The sequence below is a fragment of the Hyperolius riggenbachi genome, chromosome 1 (assembly GCF_040937935.1).
Source record: "Hyperolius riggenbachi isolate aHypRig1 chromosome 1, aHypRig1.pri, whole genome shotgun sequence".
Lineage (NCBI taxonomy): Eukaryota > Metazoa > Chordata > Amphibia > Anura > Hyperoliidae > Hyperolius > Hyperolius riggenbachi.
The window spans coordinates 552,135,951-552,153,457 of NC_090646.1; the positions used below are offsets into that span (position 1 = coordinate 552,135,951).

General features: G+C 43.6%; 1 protein-coding gene across 1 annotated transcript in view; it reads right to left on the reverse strand.

Annotated features, from left to right (window-relative positions):
* Nucleotides 1-6,056: 6,056 nt before the first annotated feature.
* The window catches only part of SLC25A46 (solute carrier family 25 member 46), a 28,222-nt gene continuing 16,771 nt past the window's right edge, over nt 6,057-17,507 (reverse strand). The window contains exons 6-8 of the mRNA XM_068247378.1: nt 16,989-17,045; nt 14,239-14,296; nt 6,057-9,827 (exon numbers count right to left, since the gene is read on the reverse strand). Coding sequence (XP_068103479.1) covers nt 9,246-9,827; nt 14,239-14,296; nt 16,989-17,045 — 697 coding nt within the window. The 3' untranslated portion in view covers nt 6,057-9,245. The remainder of the gene's footprint in view (nt 9,828-14,238; nt 14,297-16,988; nt 17,046-17,507) is intronic.

The window sequence follows — 17,507 nt, forward strand, 5'->3', positions numbered from 1 at the left end:
CAAATTAACTTAAAACCTTTTGCATGACTATTAAATACCCCACGCCAAAGTCAGTATTTTGTAGAGCCACCTTTTGCGGCACTTACAGCAGAGCTTACCACTGGGATTCTTGCCCATTCCTCAAGGCAAAACTGCTTCAGCTCCTTCATGTTGGATGGTTTTTGCTTGTGAAAATCAATCTTCAAGTCTGACCACAGATTTTCTATTGGATTGAGTTCTGGACTTTGACTAGGACATTCCAACATATTTAAAATTTTCCTGGTAGCCTCCCTGGCGGTATGGACGAGCCGAGTTCGTCCAGGAAAAACATGCAAAAAGTGGTAATGACGAGCTGAGCTCATCCATGCCGACAGGGAGATTTCCTGCTTCTCTGCACTGCCCGCTGCACTTTTTACTGATCAGAGGGATTCCCCAGGATGGTTGGATGCCTGTCAGCACGCTGTGGGTAGCGATCTGTGCTACCCCCAGCGTGCAAAACTAGCATCCAGCCATCCTGGGTAATCCCTGTGCAGCCAGCGGGGCAGAGAATGTGCTCAGCTGCGTGCGGGATTCCCCTTTCTCTGCAGCCGGGTGTCTCTTCTGTGCGGGGGGATGTCCCCCTTCTGTTCACGCTGGCCGGGGACTCCTGTGTGTGTGGGAGATCCCCCTTCTATGCGGGGGTGGCCTGCAGGGATGCCCCTTTTGTGCAGGGGTGGTTGTCCCCTTCTATGGGGGCTGGTCGTGGCCAGTCGGGGACTCCCCCTTCTGTGCGGGCTGGTGGTGGCCTGCGGGGATCCCCCTTCTATGGGGGCTGTGGGTGGCCTCTCCCTCCTCTCCCCCCCTCCCTCCTTCTCGATCCCCGTCCCCCCCAGTCAGGAGCCCTGATATACTCACCTGAGAGCTTTCTCCTGCGCTGGCCGCAATGGACACCCTCCTCCTCCATCTGCGAAGTCCCGGTCTCTGTCGTTACAGTTACGAGGCTCGGTGACGTCACCAAGCTTCGTAACTGTAATTACAGAGAACACGAGACTTCGCGATGGAGGAGGAGGGTGTCCATCGCGGCCAGCGCAGGAGAAAGCCCTCAGGTGAGTAGATCAGGGCTCCTGACTGGGGGAGGAAGAGGAGGGAGAGGCCACCCACAGCCCCCAGATGAAGGAGACACCACCCATAGAAGGGGACACCCCCCCCCCCCCACACACACACAGAAGGAGTCCCCGGCCAGGGACACCCGGCCACAGTCAGTAAGGAGTACGGGGATGAGGGGCAATGGGGGGGGGGGTGCAGAGGCACCTGCAAACCTGGCTCCCTATACATCTGTCTCCTATATACCTGGCAAACATCTGGCTCACTATATACCTGGCTCACTATATACCTAGCAAAACACCTGGCTCACTATATACCTGGCTCACTATACACCTAGCAAAACATCTGGCTCACTATATACCTAGCAAAACATCTGGCTACCTATTCCTGACTAATACATCTGGCTAACTATAACTGGCTGCACATCTGGCTAATACATCTGGGTCTTAAACTCACCATTGGCGTGCTGATCCCTCGTCGCGTACCTCTGATAGCTTCCCCAGTGCCTTCTTCCATGTCCCTTGGGGGATTTTGCTTCTCCCTCGGCGATCACATATCCCCAGTCGCCTCGGCGTTGATGGCACCAGGGTCACACAGCATCATCAACATCTCTCAGCAAACACTTTTTTTTTTTTTTATTGAATTCAATATCAAACAAAAAAAAAATGATTGCAAAAAATAAATAAAAAAAAAATGGTTGAAAATTATTGGAAATTAATTGAACCACTATTTACACGGAAATCCTGGGGAAATAGAACGCCAGGGGGGTTAAACCACTCAAGTGTTGCTTTAGCAGTATTCTTCAGGTCACTGCTGGACGGTGAACAGCCTTCCCAGGCTCAAATCACTAGCAGACTGACACAGGTTTTGCTTCCTGTATTTAGCACCATCCACCTTTCCCCCACTCTGATCATTTTCCCAGTTACTGCTGTTGAAAACATGCCCACAGCATAACGCTGCCACCATGTGGGACCAAAATTTTAATTTAAGCCTCATCTGAGCAGGCACCTTCCTCCATACATTTGGGGCGTGGTCTACACACCTTTTGGCAAACTCAAAATGTGCTTTCTAATTTTATTGCTGATAGTTTTTTTCCTGGCCACAGGTCTATGGAGTGTAAGGCCTATTGTGGTCCTATGGACAGATACTCCAATCTCTGGTGTGGAACTCTGCAACTCCGGAAGGGTTACATTTGGTCTCTGTGTTGCCTCTCTGATTAATGCCTCCCTTGCCTGTTCTGTGAGTTTTGGTGGAGCACTCTCTTGGCAGGGTCTTTCCATTTGAAGATGATGAATTTGATGGCACTCTAGGGAATATTCAAAGCTTTTAATATTTTTTTTTTCATAACCAAGCCCTGACTTTTCAACAACTTTGTCTAACTTGTTAGGAGATCTCCTTGGTCTTCATGGTGTGTTGCCTCTTTCCCAGTAGTGTTGAATAATGATGATGGAACACCTAGATGTTCGGGTTCGGCTGATGTCATCCAGCCGGCCTGCCCCCTCCCGCCACCAGGGGCGCCAGGCCTCCTGAGAGCCGGCCTCCCCCCCCCCCTGACAGATCATGTGACACTTACACTGCACACTGGTGGACTTTCATTTCACTAATTATAGGACTTTTGAAGGTAATTGGTTGCACCAGGACTTTTTAGGGGCTTCATGGCAAAGGGGGTGAATACATATGGCAATTTTTTAAAATTATTTTTGTATATATTTTTCTGAAATTTGAGACTTTCTGTATGTTTTTGGGATTAGGAGAAAACCCACACATACACAAGGAGACAATTCTAACAACAAAGGCTTTTGGATTAACAGTAACTGGTGACTTTTTTCACTTCAATAATTGACTACCTTAAAAATATATATTTTTTGGAGGATTGTATTTAACAAGAGTGTTTCTTTAAATCCTACCTGAAGTGACATGATGAGATAAACATATTCACATATAGTAATAGTCTAAGGAAATGTTACTGCAAAAATCCATCTTGAAAATGAACCAAAAGCTTTCACTACAAGACTTGATAAGTCCATTTCACAATAGATCTGAATAAATGGCATATTTTTTTTTCTTCTTTTGGCAAACTCTCAGTAGAATTGATGCCCTATATAAGCGATTAGAACAGGAGGAGGGAAAGAGTAAGACAGAAGTGAAGACAAGAAGAAGTTAAGAAGAGAGGAAAAACAAAAAAGAGGAATAGCATGCGTACAACCAAACCTCCCCCCGGGGAGAGGAGAAAGATGTTTGTGGATTATTTTTGTCTCAGTACCTTATTGTATCCCAGATATTTTTGTATTTTCCAATCTAGCAGTAGCAGGACCAGTATGGTTAGTTTCTATATCTAAGATTTCGGAGCATCTGTTTTGCCATTCCTTAACATCTGGCATGGTTTAAGGTCCCGATTTCTCATTGATTACTGATTTTTTCAGAATATAAGACGTCCTTTTTCTTTTCCAAAACTGGGGGGAAAACATAGGTGTGTCTTATATTCGAAAGGTACGGTATTTCGGCCCCTACAAGATACTTACCGGATCCTGCTGCCACGATCCGCTCATCCTCCGTCTGACTGCCGTCATCCGAGGGGCCCAGCAGCCATCATCACACTTTGTCTTCAGTGTCCCAGCCTCCTGTTCGCTGCAGTCTCATATGCAGACTGCAGCCTTGTGTGAACACACGCTGCCGCCCCGCCGACATCCTCCATAGTTACGCCATCCTCTTCCTAGTTACAGTGCCCCCTTCTGTGTGATGAGCGGCGCACGTGCGCCTTACGTCATGTGTGACCCCGGGCGCACATGCGCCACTTGTCACACAGAAGGGGGCACTGTAACTAAGAAGAGGGCGCCGAAACTACAGAGGATGTCGGCGGGGCGGCAGCGCATGTTCGCACAAGGCTGCAGCGAACAGGAGCCGGCAGCTCAAACACTGAAGACAGAGTGTAATGCGGGGTGAAGGCTGTTGGGATCCTCGGATGACAGCCGAGACCCTCGGATGACTGTAGTCAGACAGAGGAGAGGATCGCTGCGACAGGATCAGGTGAGATGCTGCAGGGGTTAGTTAGTGAAGTGTAGTGTAGCTTGGGTTGGCTGCAGGGGTTAGTGAAGTGTAGTGTAGTTGGTGGGGGTAGCAGGGGTAAGTGAAGTGTAGTGTAGCTTGGGTTGGCTGCAGGGGTTAGTGAAGTGTAGTGTAGTTGGTGGGGGTAGCAGGGGTAAGTGAAGTGTAGTGTAGCAGTACTTAGTGTAGATGGGCAGTGTAGCTTAGATACAGTTTTTGTGGGTTAAAGGTCCATAAGACACCCCTGCACCATAGACGCACCTAGGTTTACTTTATTTTTTTCTACAGATTTTTGCCCTCTAAAACTAGGTTCATCTCATATGCCGGAGCGTCTTATATTCCGAAAATACGGTACTTTTTTAGCTGCCAGGCCACAGATATAGAGGAGATCCTGATCTATGGTAAGATGTTCACTAATCTCAATACCTAGAGGGACTATATAGTTCTCTAAAGCAAAGCCCTCGCAGGCAGCCCGGTTCAATTCCATCTAAACATCTTTCCAAAATCCCTGGAAAGAATGGCATAATTTTCAATCATCTCAAATTTATTTGCACCTCAGTGACATCCCTACTGGCTTATCTGGGTAATTTAAATACAACTGGCACGTAGCTTTTTTTTTTTTTTAATAAATAAAAATAGCTGGCTGTAAAGCTTAAAATGTACCCGAGGTGACATGATGAGATAAACATGTATATACAGTACAAACAATAATCAGCCTGTTTTATTTTGTTGCCAGAAAGAGTTAATTTCTAGGAATGGAAGGGACAGCTTTTGTCTTGTCTGGAATATACTAACCATCACTGATTAGCTAATTAAAGCCATACAAATAACAATATTGTTTATCTCATCAGTTTATTTTCACCTCAGGTTCACTTTAAAGCATGTGTGAACCAGCCTTTAGAGTAAAGCATTTTCTCTATCCCAGTGGTAGGAACACTTCTTGTGCCATTATGAAAAGGTAATAAATGAGTACATCTCCATTTGCAAAAAGTGCTTGTAGCTTCAACAGAAATTAGGATCCAGGTGTGTACCTCAGCTTCAGGAAATTGCACATCGGTTTCTGCCAAGCACACAACTTAGAAAATAAATGTACAACCAAAAGCCTCCTTTCAAAAGCCATTGTTATAGTCAGGGCTGTGGAGTCGGAGTCGAAGAGTCGGGGCAATTTTGAGCACCCGGAGTCAGAGTTGGAGTCGTGGTTTCAGAAACTGAGGAGTCGGAGTCGCATGATTTTTGTACAAAATCCACAGTCCTGTTAAGTATTAGACTAAGGAGTCGGAGTCGAGGAGTCGGAGTCTGAGCAATTTTGGGTACCCGGAGTCGTGGTTTCAGAAACTGAGAAGTCTGAGTTGGAGTCGGAAGATTTTTGTACCGACTCCACAGCCCTGGTTATAGTGATAATGCAGTCTTTCATTTGGTTGCATAAGTATGTTTATTTCTAAGGCGAATGGAGAAAGGCAGAAGATCTAATGCTGCAAGATGGGGGAAGGTAGTAGCGATTGGTCATGAAATGTCTAAACACAAGGAATTGCTATTCATCTGGGCAGGGTCGTTCCCAGACTTCATATTCTGAAGTACAAACAGCAGGGACTGGTAAATGAATTTTCTACAGACTTGACCCTTTCACACACCTTTGACTAAACTCAGCTGAGGTCGCCATTCGGGGTCACCTGTGCAGAAAATCTAGCATGTATAGCTGCCCCAACACATTTCTGTGCAGTGTCACTGTCCTTCCTCTTTAGCAACAGTATGTGGAGCTCCACTGTAGCCTAGCTATGTACAATGAATGGGCCCCACAAGGTCACCCTAGGGATCGAGTCCTAATACCTATGGACAAAAGGTATTGTGCATATACACACACACACCTTTACGATAAAACAAATGTTTCCAGCAAGTAAACTTTGTTGATGAGGCTCGGATCTGAGTATACAGTACGTGCACAACAATAATTTAGTCCAACATTCTCCTTTTAATCAGAGTGAAATAGCAACTCTTTCTTTTAAAATTATTCTTCACTTAATACACATACACAAGCATCTCTACATGATCATCCATACAAAATGTTCACTGACACCAACTCTGTTTCAAAGCTGGGACCGAGTATGACTTGTGCGCTTGGCTAAAGACCATTGACTTTTACAGCTTTGTATACAGATACACTTGGGTTTAGATAATATTACTGTGCTGTTTTGTTGACTCTAAAACAACAACCATCTAGAAACACAAGTTGATCCAGCATAAAAATGTTACCGTATATACTCGCATATAAGCAGACCCGCGTATAAGCCAGCCCCCAACTTTTACCTCTGAAATCAGGAAAAAATTATTGACCCACATACAAGCCCAGGGTGTGATATAGAGCTGTGACTAGGGTGATAGCTGTAGGTCCAGGGCTGTAGGGTGATGGCTGATGACTGAGGGCCCCCCATATACAGCTGTGGGGTGATGGCTGAGGGTCCAGGGATGTAGGCTGTGGGTCCAGGGATGTGGGCTGGGGGTGCAGGCCAGGGATGTAGGCTGGGGGTCCAGGGATGTGGGTCCAGGGATTTAGGCTGTGGGTCCAGGGATGTAGGCTGTGGGTCCAGGGATGTAGGCTGTGGGTCCAGGGATGTAGGCTGTGGGTCCAGGGATGTAGGCTGTGGGTCCAGGGATATAAAGCTCTGACTGTGCCAACGCAGAGCGCCTGTGTCCGATTCCCTGCCTGCCTGTCATGTGCAGTGTTGTGAGGGTGTATTCAGTGACGGCTGTGTCCCGTGCCTCCTACCCTCCCACTCCAGAGCTGAGCGGAATGCATACCTGATGCATATGTCTCTCTGCCGTGTGTGCTCTGGAACGGCTCGTGCTTCTTTTTTCCCGGTCTGCACCACGTTGGGATCCCTCTAGCCTCAATCGCAGCTTCATCTCTATGACACTGGTAGCAGTGCACGTGATAAGACACCACTAGATGGCGTCATAGAAGTGAAACTGCGGCTGAGAAGTAAAGAGCGGCACGGATCAGTGAGCAGAAGTACGATCCGTTCTCCTGATGCCATGCAGACACTTGTCAGAGGGACACAGGCATTACGTACGCATGCCGCTCAGCTCTGGGGAGGAGGGCAGGGGGAGCGGGACATAGCCATTAACCAACACTACATACAACTGCACAACATTGCATATGACGGACATGCAGGGAATCGGGAACCAGCTACCGCATATATTGTATCGTGACACCTATTGCAGTAGTTTTTGCATGCGGGGGGGGGGGGGGGGGGGGGCGGGGCGCATGTAAGCCGAGACTCGCATGTAAGCCGAGACCCCAACTTTTGGGCCACTTTTTTGGTCCCAAAAATTCGGCATATATGCAAGTATATACGGTAATTGCAGAAGATTCCAGAAATTATGTTTAAGCTCTAATATCAGAAAAATCTGAGAAAAAAATGAAATGTACTGCAGAGGGGTGGATATGTCAACCACATATTTGAAGAACAGGGTCAAAAACATCAGACAATATTTTAAAGACTCTGCCACCTTACACGAAGTTGGATGGATAAAAACTTCATTTTTTCAGTTACAAGGGCTGTTTGTTGAGCAGTGCACATGGACTTTAAAAAAAATGTGCAAAAGTGGAAACAAGCAGGGCAATTTGTTTATAATGACATCTGTATACACACATATAATACATATACATGTCCCAAATAAAAATGCACTGTAAATGATTTTTCCCTATTTAGCTATCACTTACAGTAGGCAATATTGATCTGATAGCTCAAAGCTTGTACTGATTGGTTTTGGACTAGTACATCTGCTCATAAATCATTCCCAAGGTGGGTGTTTGTTTTCCATGAATTTTCATTTTACTTGATTACTTGACTGTGACTTAGCTGAACTCACACAGACATTAAAGTACGGAGGCCTGTGAAATCCTAGGAAGGGTGTATTACATACGGTTTGGAAAAACTAATCACATCCTAATACCATGACATGATATGACTGAACTGCAATTGGTCAAACTGTTGGGTTGGTATTTGGGCCAGTATAGTGTATATTGGCATGCATGGTTGATTGGGTCTAGTGTTTGGCAGCCACATAGCTAAGCACTCTCCCAGTTTTTGCTGGGCTAATAACTGCGTTGAAAATAAAAAGGGGAAAAAAATGAAGTTGTTATATTAAATATTGAGTAACCTTAATAAGTTCTTAGGCATTCCTAAGATTTCCTTTAATTTCAAAGCACTACCTGAATGGCATATACACGATAGAAATTTACTGAACAATCTTTTATGAACGATTCTCTATATGAACAATCAGAAATTACCATTTGGGACCACTAATGGACAAAAATCTTCTAACCAATACGATCAGATTGATACGAAATTAGATCAACTTCAATAATCTGATCGGGAACTGGTTAGGAAATATTTTCCATTAGTGCTCAAGAACGATCATTTCCGATCGTTCATACAAAGAATGGTTCGTAAACAATTATTCAGCAAATTGTATTGTAAGTGGCAACCTTATAGACTCTTGCCATAGAGTGCTTTTTAAAACAAAACAAACATTGAGGATACCCCCATCACGATATTGACTAGTTGGTGGCAGCTAGTACAAATATACATTTACTGTATATGTGTACGTTTTGAAATTTGCTTATTTCGAAGTAGTCCTGAAACTTAAAAAAAAAAGAACAAAAAAAAAAAAGTTTTAAACATTTTTGTAAATGGTATGATTTCTTATGTTGGATAGTGAACACACCATAGCCACATTTTCAGAACTAACCTTATTCTTTTAATGACATGGCTGGATCAACTTGCATTTGAAATGTAACAGCAATGTTACAGTTCAAGCTGTCGAAATAATCACCACAACAAAACAGCATCAACACATGTCATGAAGCCCAGTGGTGCGCGATGACCCACATCAGCCAATTAGAGTTCAGTCTCAGTAGTCTAATGCAGTCAGGAAAATGATGCTTTCTAATTGGTTGCTGTGAAGTTCTACACACCATTGCGCATTGCTATTAAACAGAGTGCTCAGTGAATCTGCTTACAAAATGTAAACCTTAATACTCAACCACACACATTTTTGACCACAATTCTGAGATGATTGGTGGTCATTAGAAGCGGTTTTCAAGCGCTGCCTAATCTGTGTCACGGCTTTCCCATTCACTGGCCAGAGTTTTGCAACAAAACTGAGTAAATGAATTTGGTTATTTGCAGAACAGTAGCATGAAGAGTATACTGCACCACCACAGCGCCAAACCCTTTGTAGAATCCCAGCATTCCTTCCTCCCGCTTTATGGTGTTAATGCAGTCTCTCATGCCCTCGTATTGAGTAGTTATAGGCAGTACTTCGTTGCCTATGTCTGTATTGTCTATTATTGTGCGTGTTCCTTGAATATGAAGGCGATTCATCACGGTTTCAAGTGGATACAACATGACATCAGCACAAAGGCTGGCAACAAAATTGGCTAAGAGTTCTGGGAAATACTCCTCCAGGATGTTCTGGGCGGATGTTGTGGCATCAGACGGATTTCGGGCACGATTTGTTTTCTTCACAAAGAATAGAACGCACTTCTGAACTATAGAGCTGATTATATAATGAAGGACACCATGGAGGACAGTGGGGAATGTAAGAACCATGAGAGGCAGCAAGCGTTTACTGTGAGGCACGCCAAGTCCCATAACTCTGCAAATGCCTTCTTTCACACAATCCAGAATGCTGGGATTGTCACGGACGATCTCACTCTGGAAGAAAAAAAGTCAAAGAATTAATTGAAGTTAATATAAAATTACAACCAAACATTTTTGCTTAGGACAATTTGGTGAAGAGATGAATGCTGTGGTTTTCTGTCGTGACAAAGAATATGTCACCTTGCTTATTACCGTATATACTCGGATACAAGTCGACCCCGTGTATAAGTCGACCCCCCAAATTTGACCCTCAAAAGGTGGATTTTTTTTCAATTATTCAAGTATAAGTCTATATGTAATTATATGTAAGCCAGCCAGGTATGTGCCTCCAGTATAGGTAGCCAGTATTGTTACCCCCAGTATAGGCTAGGCAGGTACGTGCATCCAGTGTATGTAGCAAGGTATAGTTGCCCCCAGTATAGGTAGGTAGCCAGTATAGTTGCCCCAAGCATAGGTAGGCAGCCAGGTATAGTTGTCCCCAGTATAGGAAGGTAGCCAGTATAGTTGCCGCTAGCATAGGTAGGTAGCCAGTATAGTTGCCCCTAGCATAGGTAGGTAGCCAGTATAGTTGCCCCTAGCATAGGTAGGTAGCCAGTATAGTTGCCCCTAGCATAGGTAGGTAGCCAGTAAAGTTGCCCCTAGCATAGGTAGGTAGCCAGTAAAGTTGCCCCTAGCATAGGTAGGTAGCCAGTAAAGTTGCCCCTAGCATAGGTAGGTAGCCAGTAAAGTTGCCCCTAGCATAGGTAGGTAGCCAGTATAGTTGCCCCTAGCATAGGTAGGTAGCCAGTATAGTTGCCCCTAGCATAGGTAGGTAGCCAGTATAGGTGCCCCTAGCATAGGTAGGTAGCCAGTATAGATGCCCCCAGTATAGGAAGGTAGCCAGTTTAGTTGCCCCTGGCATACGTAAGTAGCCAGTATAGATGCCCCAGCATTGATAGGCAGCCAGGTATAGTTGCCCCCAGTATAGGAAGGTAGCCAGTACAGTTGCCCCCATGTATAGGCTGCAACGGTGGGGAGAGCGGGCATGGAGGCAAACATATCACCTATCTTCCATCTACTTCCTCTCCCAGGCATCCCATGCGCGGATACCAGTGTCTCCTGTGACGACATCATCACAGGAGAGACGCTGGTATCAACACAAGGGGATGCGTGGTAGATGGAAGACAGAGGCTGTGGAAGGTGCGATGTTTGCCTCCATGCTGCCCGCTCTACCCGCCGCTGCAGCTGTCCGTTACCACATCCACCGCTGGGCGCAGTCTGCTCTCTTCTCCTCCACTCGCGCTGTAACTTCCGCTCCCGACGTCATGTGACATCGGGAGCCGGACCATCTCTGAAGGGGGTAGACGCGAGTGAGGCAGAAGAGAGAGGACACTGCGCCCAGCGATGGATGGTGAGTATCCCCTCCACACACACACCCCACATCCATACCCCAGCCCCCCACCACCCCCACCCCACACAGTCTGTAAGTCGCAAAATTTAGTACTATGTGACTATAAGTCAACCCCCCCACTTTTGTACTTTGGGTCAGTCCTAAATTTTGCGACTTATAGCCGAGTATATACGGTATACTGGGCAACGTCATCAGTAAAGGGAAAAGGTAATCTGGAAAAGCTCCACCCTTATCCAATTTATCAAAATAAAAGTCCACTTTTCAGTACTACAGAAGAACAATCAGTTATCAAGCAACTAGAGGAATTGGCAGATGCCAGATAAAAAAAAAAAATGGTTTCTGGTTTCTTGAGAGTAACTATTAAAAATAGACCTAACTAATATTATACTATACATCATACCATACCCAAACTATAGATTCAGTATTACATTTTGAAGTGCAAAACAAATTAAAAATAACAAAGACAACCTTAAAGAGTAACTGTCACCAAGGATTGAAGTTCATCCCAATCAGTAGCCGATACCCCTTTTCCCACAAGGAATCTTTACCTTTTCTCGAATAGATCATCAGGGGGTCTGTATTGCCGATATTGTGATAAAACCCCTCCCTCAGTGTGATGTCAGCACACAGTTTACTGTCTGTGAGCCTTGTTGCATTGTGGGAAATAGCAGCTGTTTCAAACTGCAAAGCAACCATTATCTCCCTCTGTCAATATATAGATCCATTTAAAAAAAAAAAACACACAAAAAAAAAATCCCATACCCTTTTAGCCTATCGTATTGTTATAGATGGATTATAGATGTGGTTATAGATTATGGAAGTTGGTGCTGTCTAATTTTTTCCATATCTGCCAGCAGTAAAGATGATGTGCAGGCTGATTGTGGATCAAACAATATGAAGAAATTACATGGCGAATATCAATCATCTCTTGATCTCTCTTCTATTTTTGAACTTTTCACTTTGCAATGTATGGATTTTTTCCCCTCTTTTCGCTACAGTTCCTCTAGGTTAATGTAACAAAATGTATTACTGTATGTTGTTCAGTCGTTATTCAATCCTGTCCGACTCTTTGTAACCCCATGGACCACAGGACGCCAGGCCCAAGTTTCATTACTGCCTCTCGAAGCTTGTCCAAGAGGAGTCCTCTTTAACCTCCTTGGCGGTCTGATTCTTTCCAGATTTTAGGGTCTAAAAGAGGTGCAATTTTTTTCCACTCATTCAGACCCTAAAACCTGAAAAAAATCATTCTGGCAGGGAGATCTGCAGCAGAATAAAAAATTTACCTTCCTGGGCTCCAGCGCTGCAGTTATCATTTTGACCGCAAGATGGCGATAATATACATATAAACGAACTTCTCTATATTTCTCTAATATAGAGAAGTTCGTTTTAAATATTAGCCCCGCCCCCGATGACGTCACGCCGCCACCGCCGCTCCGATTGGCCGCTGGGTCCCCGGAAGAATAGCGGGGACATGGGGATCCCGGCGGCCAGGGAAAGACCCCACACTGCCGGGGAGAGAGTCTGGAGTCCCGCTGCACAGCGCGATCGCGCGCGGGACTCCAAAACTGACAGGTAAAGCTCTGCAATGCCTACCCCGACCTGAGCTCGGGATCACCGCTAATAGCTTCTTTTTTTTACCCCGAGCTCAGGTCGGGAAAACCGGCAAGGAGGTTAAGGAATGACCAAGTGTTTGAAATAAAGCCTTTTGATACTGCAAATCTGTATGTACCCTTCGCTTTGTCAATGCAAAATCGAAGTTATTGGATCTGATGTGGCACTCCACTGTGGATGACTGTTGGGGGGTATGGTGCACCAGCTCTAGATATTGGATTGATGGCTGCACACATTTTCCAAATGGGCAGAAATCCAAAAATAGGCAGTAGTTTTGACACTGCCAAATTGACAATGTGCAATAGAACCATTGTGGAGTGACTGCATTTATATGCATAAGAAATCAAGGCAAGCATAGTTGAAATGCATGCTATTAATTCTAGTGTAGAGCTGAATTGAAGGGAATTTACATTCATCAGCAAAAGTGGATGACATAACAAGATCCCAGCTCCCCTCCCCATTTTTGGAGTCTCACTTTGTCTGTAGTAATCAGTGTTTCATTTCTGACATGCATTTCTGTACTTTAGATGCTTCTTCAAGAGAGGGCTTGGATTTTACATGTCATCAGGGCTTTGGAGTCGGAGTTGGAGCAATTTTGGCTACCTGGAGTCGGAGTCTGAGGTTTCATAAAGTGAGGAGTCGGATAATTTTTTTTTTACCAAATCTACAGCCCTGGTATTAGACTAAGCAGTTAGAGTTGAGGAGTCTGAGCCATTTTGGGTACCTGGAGTCGAGGTTTCATAGACTGAGGAATTGGAGTCAGATGAGTATTGTACCAACTCCACAGTCCTGGGGATCATATGGAGACAAACTCAAGTTGCTTTGCTTGTAAAGCTGGCCATAAACTGCACTATTTATGGTAGCTCAGGGAAATTATAGATAACTAGTGACCTTAGCCCATTTAAAAACGGGCTAGGTCTGTCATTACTACACACACACACACACACACACACACACACACACACACACACACACACACCTTCTGGCCCCATCCCCCTCCGGCTCTCGACAGTGTCTCTGCATCTTGTCCCTGCACATGCGCAGTGCAAAAAAGCACTGACACAGGGACAGACGCAGGGACACATGCATATTATTATAGAGGATTTCCCTGATATTGATAGTTTACTTGGTATACCACTTTCCTTGTCCAGTGGCACGGACCTAGCTCTGAGCACAGCAGCCTGGGAGGGGAGGAGGCCGCAGACACCACTACACTATGGCAAAGGTGCATTGGGAGCGGTGAGACTAGTAGGGCAGTGCTGAATGTAACAACACAAGCTGAGCTGCAGGTTCTTTCTTGTAAAGTTTAGACAGCTTTCATTACAAAAATCCTATTAAAAGTTGTTGCTGTCAAGTAAAAGTAAAAATGCCCTTTCAGAAAGTAAACTCTTGGAACAGCAAGTTTGTACTGGTTACTATAAATGCAGGTCAAGGTAATTCATAAAGGCCATGAATGACTCTTACCTGCACTGTTTCAATAAGACTTGCTGAATAGAAGGGAGTCGCAATTACATAAACCAGCCTGAAAAAGAAAAATATTAACATTTTAGAGCCGCATGGATTGAAAACTAAATAACATAACATGCCATTTTTCTTGGGATTTCAGGGGACCATGCCTGCTTTACTGTTACAACAAAAACAAAAAGTTATCAAACTGTGATTTTTATAGGAAAATAAGGAAACACATGGAAGCTTCTATTGCTGACTTTCACCCTACATAATAGAAATCAATTATTGGAATCTCATAGCTGAAAGCAAAGCATCCTGATCTCCAGCTATTGGGTGAACGGCCACTGCAACAACTTTCCACACCTCCAATCAGTTGGCTAGAGTGTGTGTGACTAGAATTAATCTGGTGCCCGCATGCACTTAAGCCCCATCTACACCATACAATTTTTTGTGCGATTCGATTCAATCCGACATGTCCGATCGGGATTCGATTTGCCATTGCAAAACAATGGCAAATCGAATCAAATCCTGATCGGACATGTCGGATTGAATCGAATCGCACAAAAAAAAAAATTGTATGGTGCAGATGGGGCTTTACACTTGTGTCACGCAACAAAAGATCACAGGAGACCAGGGTTCAAATGTCGGCTCTGCACGTTTTGTAAGCTGCACCTATTCAGTAAGCAGTTTCTTGGGCAAGTCTCCACTGCTACTGCCTACTGAGGCACATCATCATCATCATCATCATCATAAGCTGGCAAGTTGCATTTTTTTTTTATTTTTTTTCAGCTGACTGAAAAGTCATAATACATGACCATCATTTTAGAGAAAATAGATGCCAAACTATTCAGAAAAAAATCTGAAAGTTAAATATAATATGGGGTGAGATGTGTGTAGCTAGACTCCCAGGTTCACACCTCAGCCTATACACTTGTGGGTTTTCTCCGAGTAGTCAGGTTTCATCCCACACCCCCAAAACATGAACTGTTGAGTTGAATGGCTTTCTCTACATTTAGCGTAAAGATGGAGGCCTGAAACTGACTACAAATTGCTAGCGCAATCACTAACGTCTTTAACCACTTCGCCATATCTGGACGCATATATCCGTCCAGATAGGCAGTGGTGCTGCAGCCGTGTGTTGCGCGCGATCGGGCGCGCGCCCGCGCGCGCCCCCGCTACCTCCCGCTGCCCCCCCGATCAGTGAATGGGAATATAATTCCCATTCACCGATCCAAGTCCCCGGCAGAAATACCGACGCTTTCTCATCAGAGAGCGTGGTATTTCTGCCCCCAGGAAACAACTTCTCTTCATTTTAGTTCCTAGATGCGACATCGTTCGCATCTAGGAACTTTTTGAATGTGGCCATCTTGTGGCCAAATAGTAAACTGCACCCACATACCTGTATTGAATAAAAAATACATTATTTTACATCTAAAATTGGCTATTTACCTCCCAAACTAAAATTACCCAAATACATTTTTGTATTAAAAAAAATAATAAAAAAAATTACAATTAAAAAAAAAAAAACTACATAAATAGTTACCTAAGGGTCTGAACTTTTTAAATATACATGTCAAGAGAGTATCTTATTACATTTTTTAAAATTATAAGCTTGTAAATAGTGATCGACGCAAATTGAAAAAATGCACCTTTATTTCTAAATAAAATATCGGCGCCATAAATTGTGATAGGGACGTAATTTAAATGGTGTAATAAGCGGGACAAATGGGCACATAAAATGCATGGGTTTTAATTACTGTAGCATGTATTAATTTTAAACTATAATGGCTAAAAACTGAGAAATAATGTTTTTTTTCCATTTCTATCTTAATCTTCCTGTTAAAATGTATTTACAGTAAAGTGGCTCTTAGCAAAATGTACTACCTAAAGAAAGCCTAATTAGTGGCGGAAAAAACGAGATATAGATCAATTAATTTTGATAAGTAGCGATAAAGTTATTAGCGAATGAATGGGAGGTGAACATTGCTTGGATGCATAAGATTTTCGAAGCTGTAGGCTGAAGTGGTTAATTCATGTTTTGTAAGCAATTTCTTGAGCGTTTTCTGGCGATTTTGGTAGCGATTTTAAAAAGTGTAAGCTTTTTGCCAGCGATTCTGTTGCGACTTGCGATTTTAATTCTGATTGGTCCTTTCAATTTATTATAATTTTACAGTGTGTAGCGCAAACGCCAAACACCACCAAAATGCTGCATTTTGTTAATCGCAATTGCTCCAGTAGATCGGGTCCATTAATATTAGCTGAGCGTTTAGGGAAATCGCTAGCATTTTGAATCGCTCCCTAACCGCAAAATAAATAAATAAAAAAATCGCTCTAGTGGCTTCCAGCCCGGACATTAGACTATGGTAGGAGCATTACATTGTGAGCTCCTAATGCCACTTCCCCGAGTGGCAGGTAGTCACGAGTTGCTCAGTGCCATTCAAGCATGCAGATCGAGTGTTTTGACTCCACTGACTAACTGCTTGCTTATTTCGGGAATGGAAACAAAATGTTCAAAATGACAACAAGGTTTTGTTAAAAAAAAAAAAAAAAAAGAAAGTGATAACGCTGGTAGCTCATATTCCAATGAATAAAGGGAAATGCCAAAAGCAGGCAATGATTCCCTGGAAATTTCCCCATTTCGTTTTCTTTTAAAACCAAAAAACATTGGAGCAAAAGGAATGCAATGATCTGAACAGTGAAGCAATATGCAAAGTAATGTGATGCTAGGAAATTACACGTATTGAATGGTATGTGTATTAATGTACCCTTTAAGCAGAATATGTCCTCCGATCTGTGCAGGATTCCATTTGTGGGTGAGCTCCCTAGAAGATATACAAACATCATTAGAATCCAGTATTCACTCCAGACAGGCAAGTTGGATTTGCTGGGTACTCCAATTAATCTGGACTAGGAAGCGCTCTTGGGAATACAGCTTGCTAAACACATCCATGTGTACCACCCACATGTAGTAGGAGGTACAACAGATTTTGAATACAATGATCAGATTGTATAGGTAAGCCCTTGTACTACATGGAGGTGGTCAAATTGGTCAACCATTGAAAGTGTGTACAAGGCTTTTATGCCTAGTACACACTTTCAATTATGATTGGCCAATTGATTATATATATATATATATATATATATATATATATATATATATATATATATATATATATATATATATATATATATATATATATATATATATATATATATATATATATATATATAAAGTCAGCGCAGGTCTATAGTAATACAGCTTTCATCATTTTTTGGTATACAGG